The sequence below is a fragment of the Canis aureus genome, chromosome 10, assembly GCF_053574225.1.
Source record: "Canis aureus isolate CA01 chromosome 10, VMU_Caureus_v.1.0, whole genome shotgun sequence".
NCBI lineage: Eukaryota > Metazoa > Chordata > Mammalia > Carnivora > Canidae > Canis > Canis aureus.
In genome coordinates this window covers 40314940-40340778 of record NC_135620.1, presented here as the reverse complement: position 1 = coordinate 40340778, position 25839 = coordinate 40314940, and the positions used below count along the sequence as shown (strand labels likewise).

The following is a 25839-nucleotide window of genomic DNA, read 5'->3' as shown; positions in this document are numbered from 1 at the left end:
ACTTTGGCTTATCACTGATTTCTGGGTTATCTTGGTAAAATGGGTAGCTCTATCCAGAGAGCCTGGAGCTCTGTGTCTCCACCTATGCAACATCATTCCCTAAGGTGGTATGTTTCACTGAAAACAATCCCAGCCCACATTGTGGCATACATGCTAGCAAAATGGCCCAACACAGTCTTATAACCTGCTTTTTGAACTCATTAATAAGTCCTAGTGTCGAACCCTAGACACTCTGACAGTTAGTCCAAGGCAAATGTCCCTATGGTGAGATCAACCCAAAACTTCTCTAGTCAAATTAAACTAAGCATGATGGGGGTGGGGTTGGGGGTGGGGGTGGGACAGAACCAAAGACAATTCTAGACTTTGGGCTCTAGGCTATTGGATTTGCTGGATTCTTAGATTGTTGGTACAGGGGCAGTGGTGCTGTGTACCCTTTCCAGGCCCTTTAGAACCTTTCATTTCATTGGTGTGTAATTAATGAACTTTATTGTAATGAACAAACCCTCTGTGGCAGATTTAGATAACAGTATTTGAAAGGCTTGCAGTGGTCAGTTTTGGAGGGTGGATTTATGATTGGGTAATTAAATGTGAGCTAACTGCCTCTAGGGTGTAGATTTAAGTTAATTTCACATGTGCATCAGCTTACACTGGTATATTTGTAGGCAGTATAATGATAGTTCTAGCTGCTGTGTGGGGAGTGGGTTTATTCCAACAGGATACCTTTGCGAAGTCCCGGTGAGAGACGATTAGGAATAAAAGGAGCAATCCCTGGGTGCTGAGCTGGAGATTTCCCCCAAGCTTGGGATGTCATAGTTAGAGTAGGACATGTTGGCATTTGTGGTGAGAATATGACTACTTTCCTGACTTGACTCTGAGCTCCCTGAAAATGAGGACTTGGCTTTCAGCCCCGTGTCCCCAGGGCCCAGCCTGGGCCCAGCACAGAGTTGGTGCTTAGCAAGAGGTTCTTAGACTGAGGGAAGGGGAAGGTAAGTGATAGGAGAAGAAATCAGGGAGGAGATGAGAAGAAATAAAGGCTTAACTGGCAGGGTGGGGGGTGGGAAGTGAGATGTAGGATGAGGTCCACCAGGACCAGATGAGGATTTGGTGGTTTTCCATCTCAGCAAGACCCTGGTGTAGAGTCTAGACCTTCCCATTGCAGAGGGAATGGAGGGTTGAAATTATGGTGGTTTTGCTCTCCGGTGGTTCCTGTGAGTATCTCCATTCCGATAGGAAGGGCCTCGGAGGTGAAGAAATTCAGCTCAGGAATGGCTGGCCCATCGACCTGGCACCTGCTCTTTGCCCTGGTACTGTGACATGCTGAGCTTTAGCTCTAGGACAGAACGACCTGCATGACCGACCAAACAACCTCACTATTCTTCAAGTGACCTCAGCTAAGTCATTTCCTGGCCCTTCATTGTTGTTTAAAAAAATGATGGGGAGGATTGGAGAGCAGAAAATCAAGCCTGTGACACATTTCATCACCATGCTCCTTGCCTTGACCATTAAATATTTCCTGGAGTTGCTCACCTGGTAACTAAGCTGTTCACAGCTTGTCTTCTATCCTTTATGGGATTTGTAACAAGGTCAGCCTTGGCCATCACAAAGACCCGGACGAGGGCTGTTTATGTCATTTTGGAGAAGGAGGCAGGTTTTCCCAGGCATGCTTTCTGGTCTGGATGCTGACCATGCAATCTCTCAGGCCCTCCTAAGCATTCTGCTTAAACAAACATTATTTATGTTCAGAAGGAGAACCATTCCCCACCGTCTGCTTTCTCTTCACTCATATAAAACTGCACATTTAATTTCTGTTTACACATATAAAAACTCCATCTTTAGGAGCAGCCTGGGAAATCTTTGGTTGAAGATGGATTTTGCTTTTGGAAAACACAGAAGTGAGTGACATCTGTATATTGTGTTATCAGAAGCGTGACACATGTGGTTGATTGGGACCAGGTGCTTCACAGAATCCATCTGAGTAAAGCTATAAACCTCTAGTTGACAGGCAAGGTGACAGCCCAGGTCTTGCGAGCAAAGTCTCTGCCTTCCATATTAGAGGTAGCAACAAACAGTTGAAAACCTTGGGGTGCTATGAATTAGAAGCTAGGTTTCAGCCAAAGATAACAATCTCTGAATGGCTTGTATACCTTTGACCTGTAAAAGCATCTCCAAGTGGACAGCACAAGTGGGTGGGGACAGACAATAATTTTGGGTTCATCTTAGTTTTACAGGATAGGTAGATTCATTGAGCATTCAATTCTGTACTGATTAAGGCTTGAGTCCATACCAGTATTTTCCTACTTGGCAGTATGTGATATGGGTAGATAACCTTCCCTGATTTGATTCACATTCAGTGTATTGTGAGTTTGAATCCTGAAGTCCTTAAATCATGGCTTGTTCATTGAAAAAAATGAGGGACAGAGAGAGACCAAACCAAGGGGATCTCACCTTGTTTTCCTGATTTATCCTTTCTTGGGTAATTCACCCAACATGTCAGTTTTCATTGGATTATTTCCAAGAGCTTCATCCTTCTCTTCACCCCACAATCTCCTTATCCTTTGTGGATAAATTTGCCTATTTTTTTTTTTGAATTTGCCTATTTTAGGGAGGCCCACAAATAGATTATTGAGCTCTAGCTTGTCTCATTCTAGCTGAGAACTGTTAGTAAATTAGATTATTTTCTTTGAATTTATTGGTAGAAGGAGGTAAGGGGATAGTAGCATGTTGTTTGTGAGGAAGGCTACCACTTGGTAAGTAAAATATCTGTAATTTTAGCTTTTACATTACACGTATGTTTGCTCTTGAATGAACATCTCTCTGTGATTTTTAGTAAATCAAAGGAAATGGCAGCTATGTGTAAATTTGGGTATTCTGAACCAAAACTAGACTGTACATTGGGATTACAAAATGATGTCTGTCCTGGGAAGTATTTCTGAATGTATGTGAACATTTTGGTGAGTTGCTAACATGGGTGGTTCACTAATGCTGCTCTTATTTATGCTATTGTGTAGTATTGGACTTTGAAGGAATGACTGATGTCCTTCTCAGTCAAAAATGGAAATAGAGGCACAGTCTTTCAAAGCTGACAATGAGAACACGAAAGAGGCCAGGCCACCTGGATGGCTCAGTGGTTGAGCGTCTGCCTTAGGCTCAGGTCATGATCCTGGGGTCCTGGGATCGAGTCCCACATTGGGTTCCCCTTAGGGAGCCTGCTTCTCCTTCTGCCTCTCTCTCTCTCTCTCTCTCTCTCTCTCTCTCTGTCTCTCATGAATAAATACATCTTAAAAAAATATTATAGAGCACAAATGCTGCCGGCTCTGGCTCTCATCTCCCTGTCTTCAAGGTAGCTTGGATGACAATAGTGGCTAACATTTAGTGACACATCAACAATCACAGATTTCCTCAATGTAAATTAACCACTAGTTTTCTTACAGAAACCCTATCCTGTGAGGTATCCTCTTTTTAAATTTATTTATTTATTTAATTTAATTACTTTATTTATTCATGAGAGACACAGAGAGAGGCACAGACCCAGGCAGAGGGAGAAGCAGGCTCCCCACAAGTAGCCTGATGTGGGACTCGATGCTGTATCCTGGGATTAGGACCTGAGCCAAAGGCAGATGCTCAACTGCTGAGCCATCCAGGCATCCCAGTATCCTCTTTTTAAAGGTGAGGAAACTGAGGCATGGATAAGTGTTGGTGATTATTGATCATTCTGGTCTAGATGGGCCCCAGATTCCCCAGGCTCATCTTGTCAAAGGCCTGGAAACTTCAGAGGCCAAGAAGGGGCCACTGGGATGGGGATTTCTAACCCCAGGCCTGGCCTGTGATTGAGATTCCAAACTTTTACACTGTGGTTGGTGGCATCCTTCTAGGAATCTTTTTCTCCCTTGCTGAGCTCTCTGATTTTGGCTGGAAAAATTTCCATATGTTCTATTTGAGCCCTTCCCACCATTTGAAACTTCCTGGGTTTTTGCTCTGGCATCTCTGACTCATCTCCCCCCCACTCCACCCCCTTCCTCCCCTGGGGTCTCTGTAGGATATTATTTGGTTGTTGGTATGTGAGTATTTATAGTTCTAGTATTGGCTTTTTCTTTAAAGCAAAACCTTAAACTCCTTAGAAAATAATTGGAATTTCAGGAAGAGTTTTCTGGTTTATTTTTATACTGCTTAACAGACTGTGATGATTTGCTAGAAAACTGGCTGGAGTTGGGCTTTGGGGCTGGGGGTCCTCTGAAATGCCTCCCACAAAGGTCCTTGTGTGGACATCCTCTGGGCCTGGGGACCCACTGCCCTTCCACTGGAGCCAGATGATGAAGAACTCTACAATACTACTCAAAGGGCCACAGGCCAGATGGTGCTTTTTTCTGTACCGTAGCTTTGTTTCTATTAAAATGCTTTAAAAATAGGGAGCTTGGGGCCCTACAATGCCATGAGAATTGATTTTAGGGGATGAGAAAGTGACAACTACAAAGCCTCCAAGCAGTAGGAAAGAATGGTGCACATGAAGATAGCCGTGCGTGGTTGGCTCTTATACAGAAGAGCTGGGAACAGCATAGTGGGTAAGAAAAAGGCTCTGGCTAAAAAGCCAGGCTTCTAGGAGTTTGATCCCTCTTCACTGGCTGGCTGGTGCTGGGCTTCTCTGGGCCTCTGTCTATCCATATCCAAATGGCAATAATCCTGGGGCTCATGTGAGGATGAAATGTAGTAATGAGCTATAAATGTCAGCTCCTACTAATGGTGTCCACCCCGAATTGCAGCACACAGCTGCTTTGTACTGTCGCCAGGGAACCCGGCCTGGAGCCACCTGCCCCCAGAGATGCCTATTCTTTTTGAAGGTACCGTGGCTCCCATCTTCCTACTGTGCACGGCCGTAAATGAGATGACGGTCAAGGGCCATACTCAGCCCACATATGTGCACATCCACAAATGTAGCACCTTTGGGTTTCCTTATAGAGCACAGGGCCCCTCAGCTTCCCAGGCAGAGCTGAAAACTGCAATTCTTCTGTGTCAGCCGAGCACACGCAGGTGGCTTGGAACCATCTTCACCCCCTGCGCAGAACAAGACAGGAAGGCCGGGCTTAACAGAGACGCGGACGACAAGATTTAAATAAATAAGCTGTATTATCTGTACAAAAAATATAAATACAGTTTTGTGTTTTTAGAGGAGGAAGTGCCTCCTGCCACATTGTTCAGCCGCTCTAATAATCTTGTGCTGCCGCTGAGTCACGATTCACAGAACAAACAGTAAATGTACATTCACCTCATGCAAGGAGCGCGCTACTTCCCACCCCAAACCTAGGTCCTCCAGGCTCGCTCTGACACCCACTCCAACCTCTGCAGCCCCCCACGAGGCAGCGCTGGAGGACACCTGCTATTTAGGAAACGTAAATATTGGCCACTGGTTTTCCATGGCTATTGAACTAGAAAAATAACCACATCAGTTAGTAGGATGGAATCTGTCGTCTTCATCCCATGCATAACTATTGTGTCACAAGTGAATCTCCTCTTACTGCCCTGTCCTCCCACGTTAGCTTTACAACCTATTCTGTACACAGTGAATGGATCTGGAATTAAACATCAGGTTCTGTTAAAAATAGGAACAATACAATAATTACCACTGAGTTTACAGGAACATAACCGCAGGAAGTTAATAAAAAGTCCCCCAAATATTCTGTTTTCTGGATGACAATGTACAATTATTAATATTGCACTTTTTTATACAAGAAATCCTAATAAATATTCACAAAAGATATACAGACATAGAAAACATTCTCTTTTATTTTAAATAAAATGACACCGATTTTTAGGAACATGATTTCTTGAGCCCATTGTGGTGAGGAAGAAAGAGTCCCAACCTTAATTGTCCATAGCTCGCCTGGGGAGGACACAGCTTAATACTGTCTTTCCCCCTCTCTCTGACTTCCAGGTGGGCTGGAAAACACAGCCCGGGTATCAGTGGCAGCCCCGGGGTGAGTGGCATTTTGCGAGTTGGTATGGGGGGCACAATTTATCCAAGGGGTGAGTGATGGTGACTATGTTGCCCTGGCTATTGAGTGGTGTTCACTCAGGGGGAGGTGGCCAAAACCACTCACCCGAAGCCCCTCTGTTGAAAGAGCAATTTGCCAAATAGTTCCAGAAATTCAGCTTTGCCACTATACTTGGCTACAGCTGTTTTACTCTAGCTGATGGGCATTTCTAGAAGAGTGTGTGCTGCCTTGCTCACTGAATTACCGAAACTGGTGGATATTAATTCTTAGAATGTTCATAGTATTTCATTATGTGGGGGAAACAGGTTGAAAAGCCTTTGGGGACCCTTTTGCAAGCTTTAGTTATCCTATGGCTTTGCCACCACACCCCATCACCCTGCCCCGAGCTGCTGTGTAAATAGGAGGGCAGCTCTCACTGTGCTCCTAGAAAGGCCCACACAAGCCGGCCATCCCACCCCGTGTCCTTGGAAGTGGCTACTAAGACCTGATGGATACTCTGGCAAATTGACCCGAATCCCTGGCCCTTGAGTGGAGTAGCATAGGCCATACAGGCTGAAAACCCAGCCTATTCAAGCCCCAAATCCCCCTGGCCCACATCAGTGGTTATTAATTCTGAGTTGGGGCAGGTGGAGGAGTGGAACTCTTGATTTAGGGAGAGACGCCAGGGTGGCCTGACCGCATAACTAGACCGTGATGTCTTGCTAGCTTTGCTATGGGTGTACAGGCAGAGAGTTAACTGAGACGGCATGGGGAGTGGGGACTCCCCTGCACCCCAAGGAGGGTTTGTCTTCTCCCACGTAGCATGGGCCCCCAGGGCCTGTGCCCTCGGTGATGGTGCGGCGCAGTTCCGAGTGCCCCTTCCCTGAGCCTCCTGCCTGCTCCCTCCTCTTCATCTACCTGTACTTGCCCACTGCGGAGCGTGCACAGGGTTCTTTTTGCTTCTGTCCCCTTCCCCACCGCAGCTGGCTTTCTGAAGCAGGGTGCTTGCGGCCCACCTGGTTGTCTCCTCCTGACTGCTGGTGTCCATGCTTTGAGTTCCCGTTGCTCCCCCACCAGAAGAGCGGAGTCCTGGCCTGGGCACTGCCTCGCTGTGGCGTCCCCCCCTCCCTGCCCGCTCGTCCCAAGGCCGAGGCACAGGACGACCGAATTGGAAGCACGCTCCTTTGTCAACCGTGTGCTGCCGGCAAAGACACGGCTGGCTGTCCCCAGTCTGTATCAGTGGTGCCTTGCGAACGCGGCGGCCCCCCTGCCCTCTCCGCCTGCTCCGGCCTCTGACTCCCCATTGTCCCCAGGAGCTGGCTTCCCTCTTCCTCGGTCTGTCTGGGACCTGGGTTTGGGACGGCGTCCGCTCTGCAAGCTCCTTTCGGCCTCTTTCCTGGTCTTTCCCCGACCTCCTGTCCTCCAGCTAACTGGGAGAGAGGACGAGGTCCTCACGTCTGGGGGGGGGGGGGGAGAGGGTGGACGGGTGTGGGGGGGGCGGGGAGGGAAATAAATAAATAAACGAAGAAAGCTTAAGTTCTGTCCGAGGTGGTGGCGGGAGTCCTCTGCGTGGCCAGCGTGGAGCTCTTCCCCGGCGCGTCTTCACGCTTTGCCACAGGTCCCACAGCAGCGAGATTTGAACTGGCTCAGTTGGCAGAGCTTCAGCTGCTTCACCTTCTCGCAGTACCTGGTGGTGTCTCTGCACTCCACTGGGAAACGGACACAGGAAGGGGTGAGCCGGGGCCTTGGGGGGGCTCCCGCGCCGGAGGGGCCGCTGCCATCTAGCACTGGGCCTGCTCTTGCTCTCGGGAACTCCGCCACGTGCCTCCCGGGCTGCCCCCGGCCCCCGCCCCGCTGCCTTGGGGGTGCTGCTCATCTCCCTCTCCTCGGGCGCCTTTATCCCTGACGCCTTGGGGCCGCTCCTCGCCCCGCCCCGGAGGACTGAATTCTCTTCCACTGGCATGAGGCGTGCAAGCGCGGCCGGGGTGACGGCCTCATGCCACGCAGTGCCTGCCGCCTGTGCCCCGGGAAGCTTGGCACTCGCGGGCACCTGCGCCAGTCCCCCCCGCCCCAGCAGGCTGCACCGGAGCCTGGGCATGCCGCTTCAGAGGGCCACGGGCCAGACGGTGCTTAGATGCTGGTGCTGAGTCGGGCGGTGCGCATCTGCGATTAACATCGTGAGTCGGGGATATTTTGATGGACTGTTAGGATGGATGGTGGTGGGCTCCTGACACAAAGGTGGGTGGGCACCACCCAGAGAACAAAGATCACCTCTCCCCAGTGTATAAGCAAAGGGACAAGGTGCCCCCAGGGCATCTTGGGCAATCCCATGCTCGGAGAGGCCCCGGTTAGCGGATAGCTGCATTGCAACATCTTAACATTTCTTACTCTTTGCCTATACTTTCTCTCCTTCCCTTTCCTGCCTTTGTCTCCCCTCCAATTTGTTTTGGGTCCAGAGGAAGGAAAAATACCCAACTGGGATATAAATGCCTGTGTGGGGCGGAGGAGGATCCCGACTGAGGGAGGAGAGAGGGCATGAGTGTCAGATCTGGAGGGCACGGGCTCCTGCACGGTCCCGGTGGGTGCCCGTGCGGCGGGAAGGAGGAGGCGCGGAGGTCCTTGTTCCGTGAGAAGCGGAGCCACGCGGCTGCAGGGCCGGCGGGGCAGGAGGCACTCTGCGTGCTCCTATCGTGCGGACAGCACTTTGTCTCGTGGCCTGGGCCCCAGGAGGCACTGGTGGTCCTCTCCCGGGTACCAGCCAAGTACGGCGGGTGAGCCCGAGGCTGATTTCATTTAGGACTTGGCCAGTAGCACCTGGCTTTGCTCGGTGCCTTGGGGCACACTCAGCCCTCTTTTGTGGCCTGGACACACGTCCTTATACACGTCTTGGCTTACCTGCATGCACCTTTCTGAAAATACCCAACCCTGGCGCTGGCTCACAATCCTAGGGAAACCCTATCTAGTGCCCTAGGTACAGGGTCGACCCGAGGCATGGCCTTCTGCACCTGATGCCCTGCGGGGACCTGGCAGAAAGCTCCCTGGGGTCGGAACATACTGTTTTCGCATGGGGTGATGTTGCAGCGCTGCCAGTTGGCGGGCCGGGGCCCCCAGGAGCACAGGTGCTCGGGCACCGCCTTGTTGGTGTGGGCGTGCACACACTCCACGCGCCGGGCCTGGAAGCCGTAGTTGCCACATGTCGCCGTGCACAGGCTCCACAGGCTGACCCTCCAGTGTACGCTGCAGGCTTCTGACCAGCAGTTCTGAGTGCTCACGGGCCTGCAGGAGGAGGGTGGCAGGGTTAGGGTCTGCCCCTGTGGGCATGGGATCGGGGAACAGATGGGAAAACAGTGTTGCAAACCCAAGGCCGGGCAGCTCCTCAAGAACTGCTGGTGCTCCCAGAGGTGGCTTCTGATCTCTGTTCTGAGATCTCAGAAGGCCGCTTGCTCTAACTGGGCCTCTGTGTGCTCCTCTCCACAAGTCTGTATCACTGCATGATCCAAGAATGAACTCTCTCCAGGACGGAGGCTGGCAGAGGCTGGGCCCTTGGGTGGGGATGGTAGGCCCGCACCCCAGGGGAACCTCTACAGACAAATATGACAGGGAATGGGGACTGCCATCTAGCCTGGGCCTGCTCAGTGTATTTTATTTTTAAAATTTTTAAGAAAGATTTTATTTAATTATTCATCAGAGACACAGAGAGAGGCAGAGACATAGGCAGAGGGAGAAGCAGGCTCCCTGCAGGGGAGCCTAATGTGGGTCTCCAATCCCAGGACCCCAGGATCATGACCCGAGCCAAAGGCAGATGCTCAACCACTGAGCCACCTGGGTGCCCCGGAATGATAGGTTTAGACCCAGGGATCAGGGCCTTCACTTCAGCATAACTTTTGTAGAAGGCCAACAAGTGTGAGGGGCTGCTGGAGCCCTTAAGGTGTGATGTCCACCACGTGGACCTCACTTCCTGCCCACCTTGGGGCTCGTGCCAATCTCCCGTGGTATCAGGCCACCCTCGGAGGCACAGCACCGTCTGTACTCTTTATCTCCGAAAGAGGAGAGGTCAGCCTGCCCCATTCACTAAGTGCAAGGCCACCACAAAGCATCTATCTCTAGGGAGAACAGTGGCCTGGGAGAAGGAGGGGAAAGGGAAGGGTATCTGACCACAAGGACCTTGGGATGTTGGAGGAGAAACATCCACTCATGCTATCTTTCCATGCCACTGACCCAGGGGCTTGGGAAAGGAAGTCCATAGCTTTCTCTTACCTCGGAAGAGCGCTGCACTGCTCTGATGGTAAGGTGATGCCATCCCGCGTCTGGCAAAACACTTGTCTGTGTTGCACGGCTAGGTGAGGCCCGATGCAAGGCCCATTGCACTGGGGGGCAGATAAAGGCGACATGGGTAATGTTAGCCAAGTTGGAGGGGGTTGTGTGTGGCTGCAATGCTCAGGCTGCATGGGATGCAGAGTCCTTCTGAGCATTTTGAGGCCTTCAGATCATTCATCTCACCCCTCTTTGTGTTAACTGAAGGACATTCATTGGCACATTTCTCTGTTCTCTGTGCCATGGCGGAATGGTTAGCTTTTCTAGAAGCATTCTGCTAGCAAATGGCTAATGGTAGTAAAGAGCCAGTCAGAGAAGGTCCACTCCCTCCCCAGATGAACCATATCAAAGGTTTCTTGGCATAATGCACAAGAATGTGGCGTGGTAAGCTTTATTTATTTTTTTTAAATTTTATTTATTTATTTTATGATAGTCACAGAGAGAGAGAGAGAGAGAGAGAGGCAGAGACACAGGCAGAGGGAGAAGCAGGCTCCATGCACCGGGAGCCCGACATGGGATTCGATCCCGGGTCTCCAGGATCCCGCCCTGGGCCAAAGGCAGGTGCCAAACCGCTGCGCCACCCAGGGATCCCCGTGGTAAGCTTTAGAGCAGAAGAACTCTAGGTGCTCCTTCAGTCTACAGGGCAATTTGGTTTGTTTTCTTGCTAAATTCAGGCAAATTAACAAGTCCATCATTTCTTTCCTTTCTTTGGCTTCGTTTTTTTCCAGGTTAAACCCGACACAGCTGAACAGAAGTAGACTGAGGTATGTATAGTTTAGTCCCTGTTCATATTCTCCTGCTAGGTGCTCAGAGATTGTTCAGCTTCTTCCAGAGTTGCCAGAGCCAAACTGTCATGGGAAATCCCATACCAACAACATGTCCGTAAAGCACAAAGGCAGCAGGCCCTTAACCAACATTTGCTATTTGGGTAGAGTAAGGGAACAGACATGCCTTAGAGGTCACTTTGGAGAAAAAGCTCTTGGGGATCTTTGGACTCCAAGGGTCTGCAGGGGGGCTGTTAACCTTCAAAATTATAAGCAGAAATCTTTAAAAAAGCTTTTATTTTTTTCTTTTTGACCCCCTTTACCCATTTCTCTCATCTTCTAATTGCCTGCCTCTGGCAACTACTACCAATCTATTCTGTGCATTGTGTGTGTGTCTGTGTGTATTAGATTCTACATACATATCACATGAAATCTATATATATAATCTATATATTATCTATATACCATACTACATCCATCCATTGTTGGACATTTTGATTTTTTACATTTCTTGTTTATTGTAAATAATGCAAAGAATATAGGAGTATATATGTCTTTTTGAGTTTGTGTTTCCACTTTCTTTGGAGAAATTCTACCCAGAAGTGGAATTGTTGGTTCATATGGTGGTTCTATTTTCCATTTTTTGAGGAACATCCCTACTGTTTTCCATAGTGGCTGCACCAATTTCTATTTTCACCAATGGTGTACAAGGGTTTTCTTTTCTCCATATCCTTGCCAATAATTGTTGTCTTTTTGATAATAGCCATTTTAACAGGTGTGAAGTAATATCTCATTGTGGTTTTGCTGATGATTTGAGATTATGTACCAAGATACATTTTCATGTACCTGTTGGCCATCTGTATATCTTCTTGGGAAAAAGATATTTTCAGAGCTTCTTCTCATTTTAAAAATTGGATTTTTTTTTTTTTTTTTTGCTATTGAGTTGCATGAGTTCTTTATATATTTTGGACAGTAGGCCCTTATTAGATTTATGATTAGCAGGTATTTTCTCCTATTTTCATTCTCCCTTTTCATTTTGTTGATGATTTCCTTTGCTGTACAGAAGCTTTTTAGTATGACGTAGTACTGCTTATTTTTACTTTTGTAGCTTTTGCTTTTGGTATCAATAAAAAAAAAACCCAAACACTGTCAATGCCTATGTCAAAGGACCTTGCTGCTTATGTTTTTGTTTTGTTTTGTTCTGTTTTTGTTTTTTGAGAGAGAGAGCAAGGGAGCATGGGTGAGGGGTGGGGAAAGGGATTGAGAGAGAGAGAGAGAGAGACAGACAGACAACAGACAGAAACCACTCAGCACGGAGCTCAACACAGGGTTTGATCTCACGACCCTGAGATCATGACCTGAACCCAAATCAAGAGTCGGATGCTTAACTGAGCCACTTAGGTGCCCCTGCCTATGTTTTATGATTTCAGGTTTTATATTCAAGTCTTTAATCTATTTTGAGTTAATTTTTGTGATGAAGATTCTGGTTAATTTTCATTCTTTTGTATGTGGCTGTCTAGTTTTCCCAACCTCATTTATTAAAGAGACAGTCCTTTCCTTACCATATATTCTTGGCTCCTTTGTAGTAAATTAATTGACCATATATACATGAGTTTAATTCTGGGTTTTTATTTTGTTCTATTGACAGATGTCTGTTTTTATGCCAATAGCTTACTCTTTTGATTACTATAGCTTTTTAAAATAGTTTGAAATTAGAGATCATGAGGCCTCCAGCTTTGTTCTTCTTTGCCAAGTTATTTTTTTTTTTGTAGTTCCATACAAATTTTAGGATTATTTATTCTAGTTCTGTGAAAAATGTCATTGGAATTTTGATAGGGATTATATTTAATCCATATATTGCTTTGGGCAATGTGGGCCTTTTATCAATATTTATTCTTCCAATCCATAAGCACAGCATAGCTTTCTATTTATTTGTGTCTTCTTCAATTTCTTTCATAAATGTCTGCTAGTTTTCAATAATCACTTTCTTAAACTTTTTCATAATTTTTCATTTTGATGTAATTATAAATGGGATCATTTTCTTCATTTCTCTTTCTGATAGTTTGGTGCTGGTTTTTGTATATTGATGTTGTATCCTGCAACTTTCTGAATTTGTTTATTATAACAGTTTTTGATAGAGTCCTTAGAGTTTTCTATACATAATAGCGTGTCCACCTGCAAACTATGACACTTTTACTTTTTCTTTTAAATTTGGATGCCTTTTATTTCTTATCTAATTACTTTAGCTAGGACATCTGACACTATGTTAAATAAAGATGGGGAGAGTGGCCATCCTTCTCTCATTTCTGAGCTTAGAAGAAAGGCTTTCATCTTTGTACCACTGAGAATGATGTTAGCTGTGGGCTTTATCATATATGGCCTTTATTATGCTGAGGTACATTCATTCTATGCCCACTTTGTTAAGAGTTTTTTATCATGAATGGGTATTAAATTTTGTTAGATGCTTTTTCTGCATCTATTGAGATAGGATTTTTATTTTTCATTTTGTTGATGTAGTGTATCATGTTGATAATTTGTGGATGTTGAATCATCCTTGCATCTGAGGTAAATTTCATTTATTCATGGTGTGTGATTTTTTTAAGTATGCGCTGTTGAATTTGGTTAGTGAAAATTTTGTTGAGGGCTTTTGCATCTATGTTCAGCAGATATTAGCCTGTAATTTTCTTATGCCTGGCTTCTTTTAGCTAGTGTTTTCATGGCTCATTTATATTGTAGCATGTAGAGAATTTCATTCCTTTTGAAGGCTGGGTAATTTTCTCTTGTGAGTCTATACTAAATTCTGTTTATCCATCCATCTGTCAATGGATATGTTGGTTCTTTGCACCTTTTGGCCACTGTGATGCTCTGTGAACATTAGTGTACATATATTTGTTCATATCTTTTCAATTGTTTTGAGTGTGTACTCAGAGTGGAGTTGCTGGATCATATGGTGATTCTATGTTCAGTATTTTGAGAAACTGCTATACTGTTTTCCATTCCCATCAACAGTGCACAGAGTCCAGTTTTTCCATATTTCCACCAACATTTGTTATCTACTTTTTATTTTTTATTTTTATTTATTTTTTGTTATCTAATTTTTAAATTTAAATTCAATTTGCTAATATATAGAACATCATTAGTTTCAGATATAGTTTCTAATAATTTATTAGTTGCGTATAACATCCTAATGGGTGTGAAGTGGTATCACATTGTGGTTTTATTTTGCATTTCCCTAATTGCTAGTGATGTTGGACATCTTTTCCTGTGTGTATTGTCCATTCATATATCTTCTTTGGAGAAATGTGTATTCTAGGCATTGTGTTTTGTTGGTTAGTTCTAGTTCTCCTCTCTATATTTTGGGTATTAATCCTTTATCAGATTTATGATCTGCAAGTATTTTCTCCCGTTCTGTGGGTTGTCTCCTCACTCTGGTGATGGTGTCCTTTGATGAAGAAAAGCTTTCAAAAATTTTTTTTAATTAGAAAAGCTTTCAATTTTGATGACATCCAGTTTATCTAATTTTTCTTTGGTTAACTGTGAGTTTAGTGTCCTACCCAAAAAATTACTGCCAATCCAATATTATGAAGCTTTTTCTGTATGTTTCTTCTAGGAGTTTATACTCTTAAATGTAAGGATAAAGTCTTTGATCCATTTTGAGTTAATTTTCATATATAGTTAAAATAAGGATCCAGCTTCATTCTCTTGCATGTGGTTATCCAGTTTTCCCAGCACCATTTGTTGAAAAGACTATTCTTTCCTCATTGTATAAACTTGGCACACTTCATCTGATATATACAAAAGTTTATTTCTGGGCTCTCTATTCCATTCTTTTGGACCATATGCCAGAATTATACTGTTTTGAATACTGTAGCTTTGTAGTAAGTTTTGGTATCAGGAAGTGTGAAGCCTCCAATTTTGTTCTTTTTCAAGAATTTTTGTGGCTATTCAGGATCTCTTGATATGCCATTTGAATTTTAGGTTGGATTTTCTTATTTCTGCAAAAAAGTCCATGGGATTTTGAATCTCTAGATTAATTTGAGCCCTACTAACATTTTAATAATAAGTTTTCTGATCCATGAACACAGGATGTCATTTCATTTTTTTCTTCTTTAATTTCTTTTAGTAATGGTTTATAGTTTTCAATGTACAAGGCTTTCACCTCCGTGGTTAAGTTTATAACTATTTTTTGGTGCTATTATGATATTCTTTTTTTTTTTTTTGTTTCTGGCACTTTAGAGTCAAATTTATTCTTTTAAATTTAAATTCTAGTTAGTTGACATACAGCTCAATATTGGTTTCAAGAGTAGAGTTCAGTGGTTCATCATTTACGTATAACCACCTTGTTTATCGTAACAAATGTCTTCCTTAATATCCATCACCCATCTATCCCATCCCCTACCCACCTCTATCAACCCTCAGTTTGTTCTCTACAGTTAAGAGTCTCTCATGATTTGTTTCCCTCTCTCTCTCTCTCTCTCTCTCCCCCTCCCCGAATGTTCACCTGTTTCTTGAATTCCACATATGAGTGAAATCATATGATATTTGTCTTTCTCTGATAAACTTATTTCACTTAGCATAATGCACTCTAGCTCCATCCAAATCATTGCAAATGACAACATTTTTCTTTTTGATAGCTGAGTAGTATGATTTTCTTAATTTCCTTTCCAGATTATTTATAATTCATGTATGGGTATGCAACTGATTTCTATTGATTTTTGTACCTTGCAACTATATTGAATCCATTTATTAGCTATAAGAGGTTTATTCTGGTAGTGGTATTGGGATCTTTAGGGTTTTTACATATGAAGTCATGTCCTCTATGAACAGGGATAATTTTACATCTTCCTTTTCAACTTGAATGGCTTTTCTTTTTCTTGACTAATTGAACTTCCAATAGTATGTTAAATGGAAGTGGTGGACATTGCATTCTTGTCATGTACTTCATCTTAGGGAAAAGTTTTCAGTCTTCACTGTTGATTATGGTAGCTATGGGTTCTTTTAGCTGTGGGGTTTTCATATGTGGTCTTTATTATTTTGAGGTAGTTTCTTTTTATTGCTAGTTTGTTGAGTTTTTATCCTAAAAGGATTTTGAATTTCATCAAGTGCTTTTTCCTCATCATTTGAGATCATGTGTATTTTTCCTTTTTTTCTGCTAACATGGTACATTATAGTGGTTAAGAATTATATGTTGAACCATCCTTATAAAAATAAATCCTACCTGAATGTTTGTAATCCTTTTAATATGCTGCTATGTTTCATTTGTTAGTATTTTGTTGAGGATTCTGCAGTAATGGAAGGAATGGAGGAGGGGGGCGGGAAGGAAGCCATAAGACATACCAAAGTTGCAAAAGTTAGTCCTTCCTTATCAGTAATTATTTCAAGTGGGGAAAAACTTTCCCAATTAAAGGGCAAATATTAGCTTAATAGGTGAAGAAAATAATCAAACTCTTTGCTATCTACAAGAGACACTGAAAGTAAAAGGATGGAAAAGATACTTCATGCAAAAGTGGTAACCAAAAGAGGGTTGTGGCTATTCTAATATCAGATGAAATAAATTTTAAGTCAAAACTGTTGTAAGAGACAAAGAAGAAAATTATGTATTGATAAAGGCTAAGATATAACAACTACTAGTTGACATATATGCAGAAGCACCAAACCCCCAAAATGCATGAATCAAACACTGACAACAGAAATAGACAGTTCTACAATAATAATTGGCCACTAAAATACTCTACTTTCAATAATGGCTAGGACAACCAAACAAAAGATCAATAAAAAAGAATTTAGCAAGACTAAGTCCAGTTGGATCTAAGGGACCTATACAGAACACTCAACCCAACCAAAGCAGAAACATTTTTTTTCATGTTAGGCCACAAAACAAGTATTAATAAATTTAAAAAAATGAAATCATACAGAGTATCTTTTCACTACATGAATTTCTGCATCAATAATTAAAAGGGATGTTGGTTTTTAGTTTTCTTGAACTGTCTTCCTCTGGCTTTGCTATCAGGGTAATCTTGGCCTCATGGGATGATTTAGGGAGTGTTAGTATTCTTTCTCTTTCAATTTTTAGGAAGAATAAACTTAGGCATAAATTCTTCTTTAAGTATTAGGTAGAATTCACGAGTGAGGACATCTGGGCCAGGGCTTCTCTTTTATGAGGTCTTTGATTACTGAACAAATCTCCTTATTAGTTATAGGTCTATGCATATTTTTACTTCTTCATGATTTGATCTTGATGGGTTGTATGTTTCTAGGAAATTGTCTATTACATCTAAGTTATCCAATTTGTTGGTGTACAATTGTTCATAGTACAGATTTGGTGTTATCACTTTTATTTCAGATTTTAATAATTTGAGTTTTTTGTTTATTTCTCAGGTAGCTAAAAGTTGGTCCATTTTGGAGAAGAAACCAACTTATAGTTTCATAGATTTCTTTTTTTAAAGATTTTATTTATTCATGAGAGACACACACACACAGAGGCAGACACATAGGCAGAGGGAGAAGGGAGCCTGATGTGGGACTGGATCCCAGGACCCCGGGATCACAACCTGAGCCAAAGGCAGACACTCAAACACTGAGCCACCCATGTGCCCCGGATTTTTCTGTTTCTTTTATCTATAAATAATATATTTATCCACTTTTCTCTTTATTATTTCCTTTCTTCTACTAGCTTTGGGTTTAGTTTGCTCTTGTTGTTTTAGTTCCTTAAAGCCTAAAGTCAGGTTGCTTTTTGAAGTCTTTCTTTTTTAATGTAAGCATTTATAAATATAAATTTTGCTCTGACCACTGTGTTCTCTGCTTCCCCTATTTTCACTTGTCTCAGGTATTTTCCAATATTCCAATATTTGTGAATTTTCCTGCTTTTCTCCTTAAAAAACATTTGAAAAAACATCTTGCTCAGTTTTTGTATAGGTCTTTCTGCTTGGGCACTCCTTCCCTGATTAGCTGGGTGTGCTCTGAGCCTAAGGATCAGCCTGCAATGAAAACTTAGGCTATGCTCAGGTCTTTTCTGAGTATATATCTTGCCTGGGCCTGCATGTAGCTTTCTCAATTTCCCTGTCCATATATCTGCTTCCTAATGTCTTAATTTCCTAAGGCATCTCATTCCCAAGTTCTCAGGGCCTTTGATGGCCTTTTTAATATCCTTATCTGTAATCTCTTGCCCCAGATGTCTACAGGTCTGTAGTCCCCCTACAACTTTCAGAAGCAGTGGCTGCCTTTCTTCCCCCCAGCTTGAGATCTTAGTTGAGACAGACTATTCATTCAGGTAGTTCCCTGACATGGATTGAAGAGGGGAAATGGACTGCCGATGCCTCTATGCCAAGACTGTGCCATCTGGGGAGAGGGTGGGAAAGCATGAGTGAAAGTGCCACAAAATTTCCTACTTTTTAAAAGGTGGATTTTTATGTGGGTGTTTGCTTTGTCGTTGTAAGCTTTTACTCCTATAGGATTAGTTCAGCCAATTTCTGGTTGTTCTTTGATGTTTCCGTAGGGGAATGGGAACTTAGGGCTACCTAGTCTGTCATTTTACTGATGTCACTGCCCCTTGACCACAGTGGAAATTACTCACTGCTGATTTAAGTGCCCATTGACATACTAACACTGCCCTTCACAGGTCACCAGTAACTGTCTGTCACTCAAGTTCCCCTGGGTACTGGCTAATGTTTACTTTTCCTTGCTTGTTTTTTCTGATACATTTTGATACCTCCGATCCTTCCTTCTTTCTGGAAACTCCTTTGTTACCTTCTGTGAATATACTTTCTTTTTCTACTCATTAGGTTATCTTTCCCCCCTCCTGTTTCTGCAGAGTAATTAGTGCTCCTGAAGGTTCTAACCTGTGCCTTTCTTTATCTCATGCTTTCCCCCTCCTTGAGTTATACTACCCTTTTAAGTGCCAGGTCTACATCCAACAGCTTATTGAAAATATCTAAACAGACTAAACATGTTCAAAAGAATTTCTTAATTAATTCTCTTATTTCTGCATCCCTAATTGTTGAGTCCATTTATAAATGTATCATCTTAGCTTCCTCCTCATCTGTGATAACCAAGCACCACTGAAGCCATGCCATTGCCTTCATTTATATCAGCACCATTTCTCTGTTACATTAGGTTTCTTTCTCTAGTCTTTCAGTTCTAGTTCTTTCTCTAGTTTTAGTTCAGTACTATACTGCTGAATATATACTCTTAAAAGTGTGAGTTCTCTCCCCCTCCAAACAAGGTGGCATTCATAATAAAATCCAAATTTCTCATAGAGCATACAAGACTCCTCATGATCTAGCACCTGTTTTCATGCAAACATTCTGGGGCTGCTTTCAGTTTCATTCCTTCACACATGCTTTTATGGAACATAGTTGCCACCCAAGACAGGTGCCTCATAAACGTATGTTGGGTTAAAAAAAGAAAGTTGAATTATTACATGAAGCCAGGTTGTTAGAGCTGAGAAAGTGGTCTTAGTTCTACTTAGACTAAAATCAGCATGGTTTCCATAGACTTCAAAGAGGTAGGAACATGAAAGACAGATATCTGCATGACACTGTTCCAAAAGGATATTCTTGTAAGAAATAATTACCATTTTCATTCTCACAAGAGTGGAATGTGGAGGTGTAGAGGGCATCCATAATTTGAAGCACATTTCAGCACTGTCACCAATAGGAAAATAACAATAGGATTGTGAGATCAAGCAGTACCCTATAATTTGTAATGCCCCAAGTCTTGATACTCTTTAAAGGGTGGCAGTTGGACCAGTAACATTGGTATCACCTTAAAGCTTATAGAAATTCAGCATGGATGACTATAGATAAACATTGTGAGAAACTTCAAAAAGAGATAGAAAGTATAAGAAAGTGCCAGATAGAAGTGAAAGAGCTGAAAGACACAGTAACTGAAACTTATAAAAATACTAGAGGGATTCAACAACAAACTACATGAAGCAGAAGGTTCTGTCACCTCAAAAATAGGGCTCATCCAATTTTAGAGGAACTCATCCAATCAGAGAAAAAAAAGATGAAATAACTGAAGATAGCTTGCAGGATTTACAGGACAGCAACAAATGGACCAACATTTGCATTATAGAGGTCTCAGAAGGAGCAGAGAGAAAAAGGAACAAAAAACTTATTTTAAGAAACAATAGCTAAAAACCTCCCTAATCTGGAGAAGGAAACAGATAATCAGATTCAGGAAACTGAGAAAATGCCAAAGATGGATCCAAAGAGACCCATACCAAAACACATTATAATTAACATGTCAAAAGTTAGAGATAAGGAGAAAATATTAAAAGCAGTAAGAAAAAACCCCAACAACCTGCTACATACAAGGGAACCCTGATAAGACTATCAGCAGATTTTTCTTTGCAAAAACATTGAATATACTGTGTCATTGTCTTCTCACCTGCAACTTTAGCTAGTCACCAACTAAGCTGGAAAACTTCCAACTAGGAATACTCTACCTGGCAAAGTTGTTATTCAGAAGTGAAGGAGAGAGTTTTTTTAGACAGGCAAAAGCTAAAGAATTCACTATCAATTAACAATTAACCAGCCTTAAAACAAATGTTAGGGGAAAGCAGCAGCACCAGATCCAAGATGATGGCCAGCAGGAGGCTGATGAAGGAGCTTGAAGAAATCTGCAAATGTGGAATGAAAAACTTCTGTAACATCAGGTTGATGAAGCTAATTTATTGACTTGGCCAGGGCTTATTGTTCCTGACAACCCTCCATATGATAAGGGGGCCTTCAGAATTGAAATCAACTTTCCAGCAGAGTACCCATTCAAACCACCGAAGATCACATTTAATTTTTTTAATTTTTATTTATTTATGATAGTCACAGAGAGAGAGAGAGAGAGAGGCAGAGACACAGGCAGAGGGAGAAGCAGGCTCCATGCACCGGGAGCCTGATGTGGGATTCGATCCCGGGTCTCCAGGATCGCGCCCTGGGCCAAAGGCAGGCGCCAAACCGCTGCGCCACCCAGGGATCCCCCGAAGATCACATTTAAAACAAAGATCTATCACCCGAATATCGATGAAAAGGGGCAGGTCTGTCTGCCAGTAATTAGTGCTGAAAACTGGAAACCAGCAACCCTAACCGACCAGGTAATCCAGTCCCTCATAGCACCGGAGCACCCACTTTGGGCTGGCCTAGCTGAAGAATAAAAAATTAGGACCATAAAAAATTCTGTAAGAACACTGAAGAGTTTACAAAGAAATACAGGGAGAAGCAACCTGTGGACTAAACTGCCACCACTCCAGCGACCGTGAGCGTAGACCCCAAGCAGTGCATTCAGACACCCGGCAAAGCAGGACTCTGGAAAATTGACATGTGCTGCCGCCTGGCATTTGCTTGTGTCAGTTACTAACTTTCTACAGTTTTCTTAATCAAAAGTCGTCTAGGTAACCTGTAAAGAAAGGATTAAAAATTTAAGATGTACTAAAAAAAAAACCAAAAACAAAACAAAAACAAAACCACAAACAAATGTTAAAAGAGGATATGTTAATTATATTTGAATTAGAAAATAAAAACATCTTCAGTAGCAAAAGAAATCTCACAAGATGATCAATTTTAAAGACATGAAAGAATCTTATGTAAAAAAATATGAACAAAAAATATTAAAGGGTCAGCTTTAAACTAAAAGGGCACTAATTAGTAACTAGGAAACATGAAAGAATAAGCTCATTGGTAAAGCTAAATATATGGAAATAACTCTAACTTTGATAATGGAATGGAATCAAACTTAAGTTGATTAAGTTGATTTCAATTTAGAATAGATTGTTATAGATAGAAGTTGTTATATGATATGTACACCTTATGGTAACCACAAAGCAAGAGCCTATGGTGGATACACAAAAGATAAAGGAATTTAAGCATATCATCAAAGTCATCAAACCAGAAAGGAAGAAGAGATAGGAACTATAAAAAAGTAGTAAGTATACACCTATCAATAATTATGTTAAGTGTAAATCAATTATAAATGCTCTAATCAAAAGACTTAGGGTGACTGAATAGATTAAAAACAAAACAAAACACTACCAAGGCCCATCTAAATGCTTCCTGTAAGAGCCTCATTTCAGATGTAAAGACATACGCTGAAAGTGAAGGGATGGAAAAGATAATACATGTAAATGGAAAGCAAAAGAAAGCAGGGGTAGCTATACTTGTATCAGACAACATACATTTAAGTCTTAAAGACTATAAAAAGTGACAAAGATTAATATTACATAATGATAAAGAGGTCAATCCAACAAGAGGATATGTCATTTGTAAATACTTATACCCCCAAATAGGAGTACCTAAATATTTAAAGCAAATAGTAACAGATCTAAAGGGAGAAATTGACAGTAATACAGTTAATAATAGTAGGGGAAATAGTAAAGTCCCCTATACCAACCCACTTACATTAATGGATAGATAATCCAGACAGAAAATCAATAATGAAACATTGACTTTAAACATGTTAGACCAAATGGACTTAATAAGTATGTGTGTGTGTGTGTACACACATTCTTCTGAAGTACCCATGAAACATTCTCTAGGATAGATCATATACTAGACCATGAAACAAATTTTAAGAAGGCTACAATTAAATCAAGCACCTTTTCTGACTACAGTGGAATTAAATTAGAAAGTAATTATAAGAAGAAAACTGGAAAATTCACAAATATGTGAAGATTAAACAGTGTGCTTTTGAATAACCAAGGGGTCAAAGAAGAAATTAAAAGAATAAATACTTTTAATGGATGTAGCAGTTTTAAGAGGAAATTTCATAGCAACATAAGCCAACCTCAAGAACCAAAAATCTCAGACAACCTAACTTTACAGTTAACAGAAAAAGAACAAGGGAAGCCCGCAGTTAGCAGGTTGAAGGAAATAACAATGAGCAGAGCAGAAATGGAAAAAATTAATACAAGAGTTGGTTCTTTGAAAAAAATAAAACTGACAAAACTTTAGCTAGAGTCACCAAAAAACAAAGGACTCAAATCAGAAATGAAACCTGTTACAATTGATAACACAAAAAATATAAAGGATCATAAGAGTCTACTATTATTATAGAACTTCAACAAATTGACAATCTAGAAGAAATAAATTTCTAGAAACCAAGACTGATTCATGAAAAAAAGAGAAAAAGCCTGAACAGATTGATTACTAGTAAGGAGACTGAACTAATAATCAAAACCTCCCAATAAGGAAAAGTCCAGGACCAAATAGCTTCATTGGTGAATTCTATCAGACATTCAAAGGAAAATTAATAACAGTCCTCTTCAAACACTTACTAAAAGCATAAGAAAAGGGAATGCTTCCAAACTCATTTTACGAGACCAATACTAATACCAGAAAAGGATACAAGAAAGGAAAATTCAAGGCCAATAGCTCTGTTGAATATAGATGCCAAAATTTTCAACAAGATATTAGTAAATCAAATTCAGCAGTACACTGAAAAGATGATGCCCCACAATCAACTGGGATTTATTCCAAGGATGTAAGTATGGTTCAACATCCACAAATCAATCAGTGAGATACACTATATTGATACACTATATTAACAGAATAAAGGATCAAAATCATATGATCATCTCAATAGAAGCAGAAAAAGTATCTGACAAAATTCAACTTCCCATTTATGATAAAAAGTCTCAACAAAGTGGGCAGAGAAGGGAGAAACACCTGGGCTATAGAGGCTCTTTGTCCTGACTTATCCACAAGGAGTCTGGCTCATGTCCCCTAACAGCAAACCAATGGCTTTGCTACTCTTTTAACTTACTCAGAGTCACAATACAGCAGCGTCTCTTCCCAGGGGGCTTGCCAGATTTGCACCTTTATGAGGACCTGCTGTGTGTCTTGTTTACAAGGCACTCTTGATTTGGAGGTGGTGGAGCAGGAGGATCCTGAGCTCATCTCCTCCCATGGACACATGGGGATTACAACTGCATTTATGCAACTAACTCTGAAAACAACCTGAAGACTGCTCCCACAGCTAGTCATAGAGAGAAGGGCACATCAAAAAGGGTAGGATGGATGATCAGGACCCAAACTCCTAGGGTGACTAACCACAAATGGGGAGGCTATCACAAGCATGGAGAAGTGAGGGGGATCAGACCAGCACTGGAAAGACAAGTTTTCCTTTGAAAATCATCAGGGATTAGCTCCAGGAGAGCAGGAGGGTGACAGGAAACTGAGCCCCTGTCTTTAAAGAGCCAGCATGCTAAATAATGGCCTAAGACACAGCACAGAAGCAGCAGTTTGAAAAGCACCTGAAGATTTGTTGACTAATCCTAGAATGTGTGCTGGAAGGGTAGGGAATTGCAGGAGATTTAACTGGGAACAAAAGTGCTTGTGGGCACCATTTTTCTTGACATCTTCTAACTGGATGTTTGGGGTCTCCAGCTAACATCCTCTTTACCTTGCTAGCACCAAATGCCCCCACCTTAGCATTCTTCTGCACACCCAACCCACTTGCCAAGACAGGTGTCCTTCTAAAGAGCTTCTGCCCTATTTCACCTGGCAGAGGCAGGGACTGATGCAACTCTAAAGTGAGTTCTATCCTGGAGGAGGGTGGATAGACTACACCAGTGTAGTTTGTGCAGCTGGGGCTCTTAGCTGGTTGCATAGGGAGAAAGCCCGGTCCTGTGGTGTGCCTGTAGCTGTGGCTAAATGCAAAGAGCCAGGCTGAGCATCAGCCCCAGCCACCAGCATGGTCACAGTGACTGCAGCTGAACAGCTTTAATCCTGCCCAGTGGGCTCACATCAGGCAAAGCAGATCATTGTAGATGGCTGACCTGAAGGCCAGTCCTACCCACCAACATGCCCAAAGCAATCACAGCTCAGCCACAAGGAGAGGGTGCACACAGCCCCCACAGAGGGGACACACCTGGAATAACTGGTTCTGGTTAGCTGGGGGAATAGTCCTATAGGGCACCACAGTATCTCTTTTATAGAACACCACTACTCTCAAGACCAGGAGATGTAGGTGACCTACCTAATACACAGAAATAAACACAGAGTTAGATAAAATGAGAAGATTATGTGCTAAATGAAAGAACAAGACAAAACCACAGACAAAAAGCTAAATGAAACAGAAATGGGCAGCCCTGGTGGCCCAGTGGTTTAGCGCTGCCTTCGGCCCAGGGTGTGATCCTGGAGACTCGGGATCAAGTCCCACGTTGGGCTCCCTGCATGGAGCCTGCTTCTCCCTCTGCCTGTGTCTCTGCCCTTCTCTCTCTGTGTCTGTCATGAATAAATGAATAAAATCTTAAAAAAAAAAAAAAGAAACAGAGATAAGCAATATGTCTGATAAAGATACTTATTAGACATGAGAAAACAGATGAGCTTAGTGGGAATTTCAACAGAGACAGAAAATATAAAAGAATCCTCAATCACTGAAATGAAAAATACACTAAAGAGAATCAATAGATTAGAATGGTCCAGAGATCTGGAAGAAAGGGTAATGGAAGCAACCAAGCTGAAGAGCAAAAATTATATTTATATATATAAAAGAATAGGTTAAGGATATGAAGAGAGGACAGAAAACTTCCTACACAGCCAGATCTAGGAAGCAGAGAGATCTCCAAATAGGATGAGCCTAAGAAGTTTCACACCCAAGATATGCAATAATTAAAATGGCCAAGATTAGAGAATCTTAAAAGCAGTAAGAGAAAAGCAAACTATTACATACAAGGGAAATCTTATAAGGCTATCAGATGATCTTTTAGCAGAAACTTCATATATTCAAAGTGCTGAAAGGAAAAAATCCACATCAAAGAATACTTGGCAAAGTTATTGTTAAGAATTGAAGGAGAGAAAAAT

At 42.3% G+C, this 25839-nt stretch overlaps 1 protein-coding gene, 1 long non-coding RNA gene and 1 pseudogene across 4 annotated transcripts in view; 2 read left to right on the top strand and 1 right to left on the bottom strand.

Moving 5' to 3' along the window:
* Positions 1 to 5102: 5102 nt before the first annotated feature.
* ADAMTSL1 (ADAMTS like 1) overlaps positions 5103 to 25839 on the bottom strand; it is an 873417-nt gene continuing 852680 nt past the window's right edge. For all 3 annotated transcript variants that reach the window (XM_077912089.1, XM_077912090.1, XM_077912091.1), the window contains 3 exons: positions 10224 to 10333; positions 9022 to 9242; positions 5103 to 7675 (listed from right to left, as the gene is read on the bottom strand). In XM_077912089.1, coding sequence (XP_077768215.1) covers positions 7569 to 7675; positions 9022 to 9242; positions 10224 to 10333 — 438 coding nt within the window. In that variant the 3' untranslated portion in view covers positions 5103 to 7568. The remainder of the gene's footprint in view (positions 7676 to 9021; positions 9243 to 10223; positions 10334 to 25839) is intronic.
* The window catches only part of LOC144322254 (uncharacterized), a 38387-nt gene continuing 20551 nt past the window's right edge, over positions 8004 to 25839 (top strand). Inside the window, exons 1-2 of the long non-coding RNA XR_013387839.1 lie at positions 8004 to 10876; positions 11009 to 11044. This is a non-coding gene — a long non-coding RNA (uncharacterized LOC144322254). The remainder of the gene's footprint in view (positions 10877 to 11008; positions 11045 to 25839) is intronic.
* On the top strand, positions 17730 to 25104 carry LOC144322253 (ubiquitin-conjugating enzyme E2 L3-like; annotated as a pseudogene).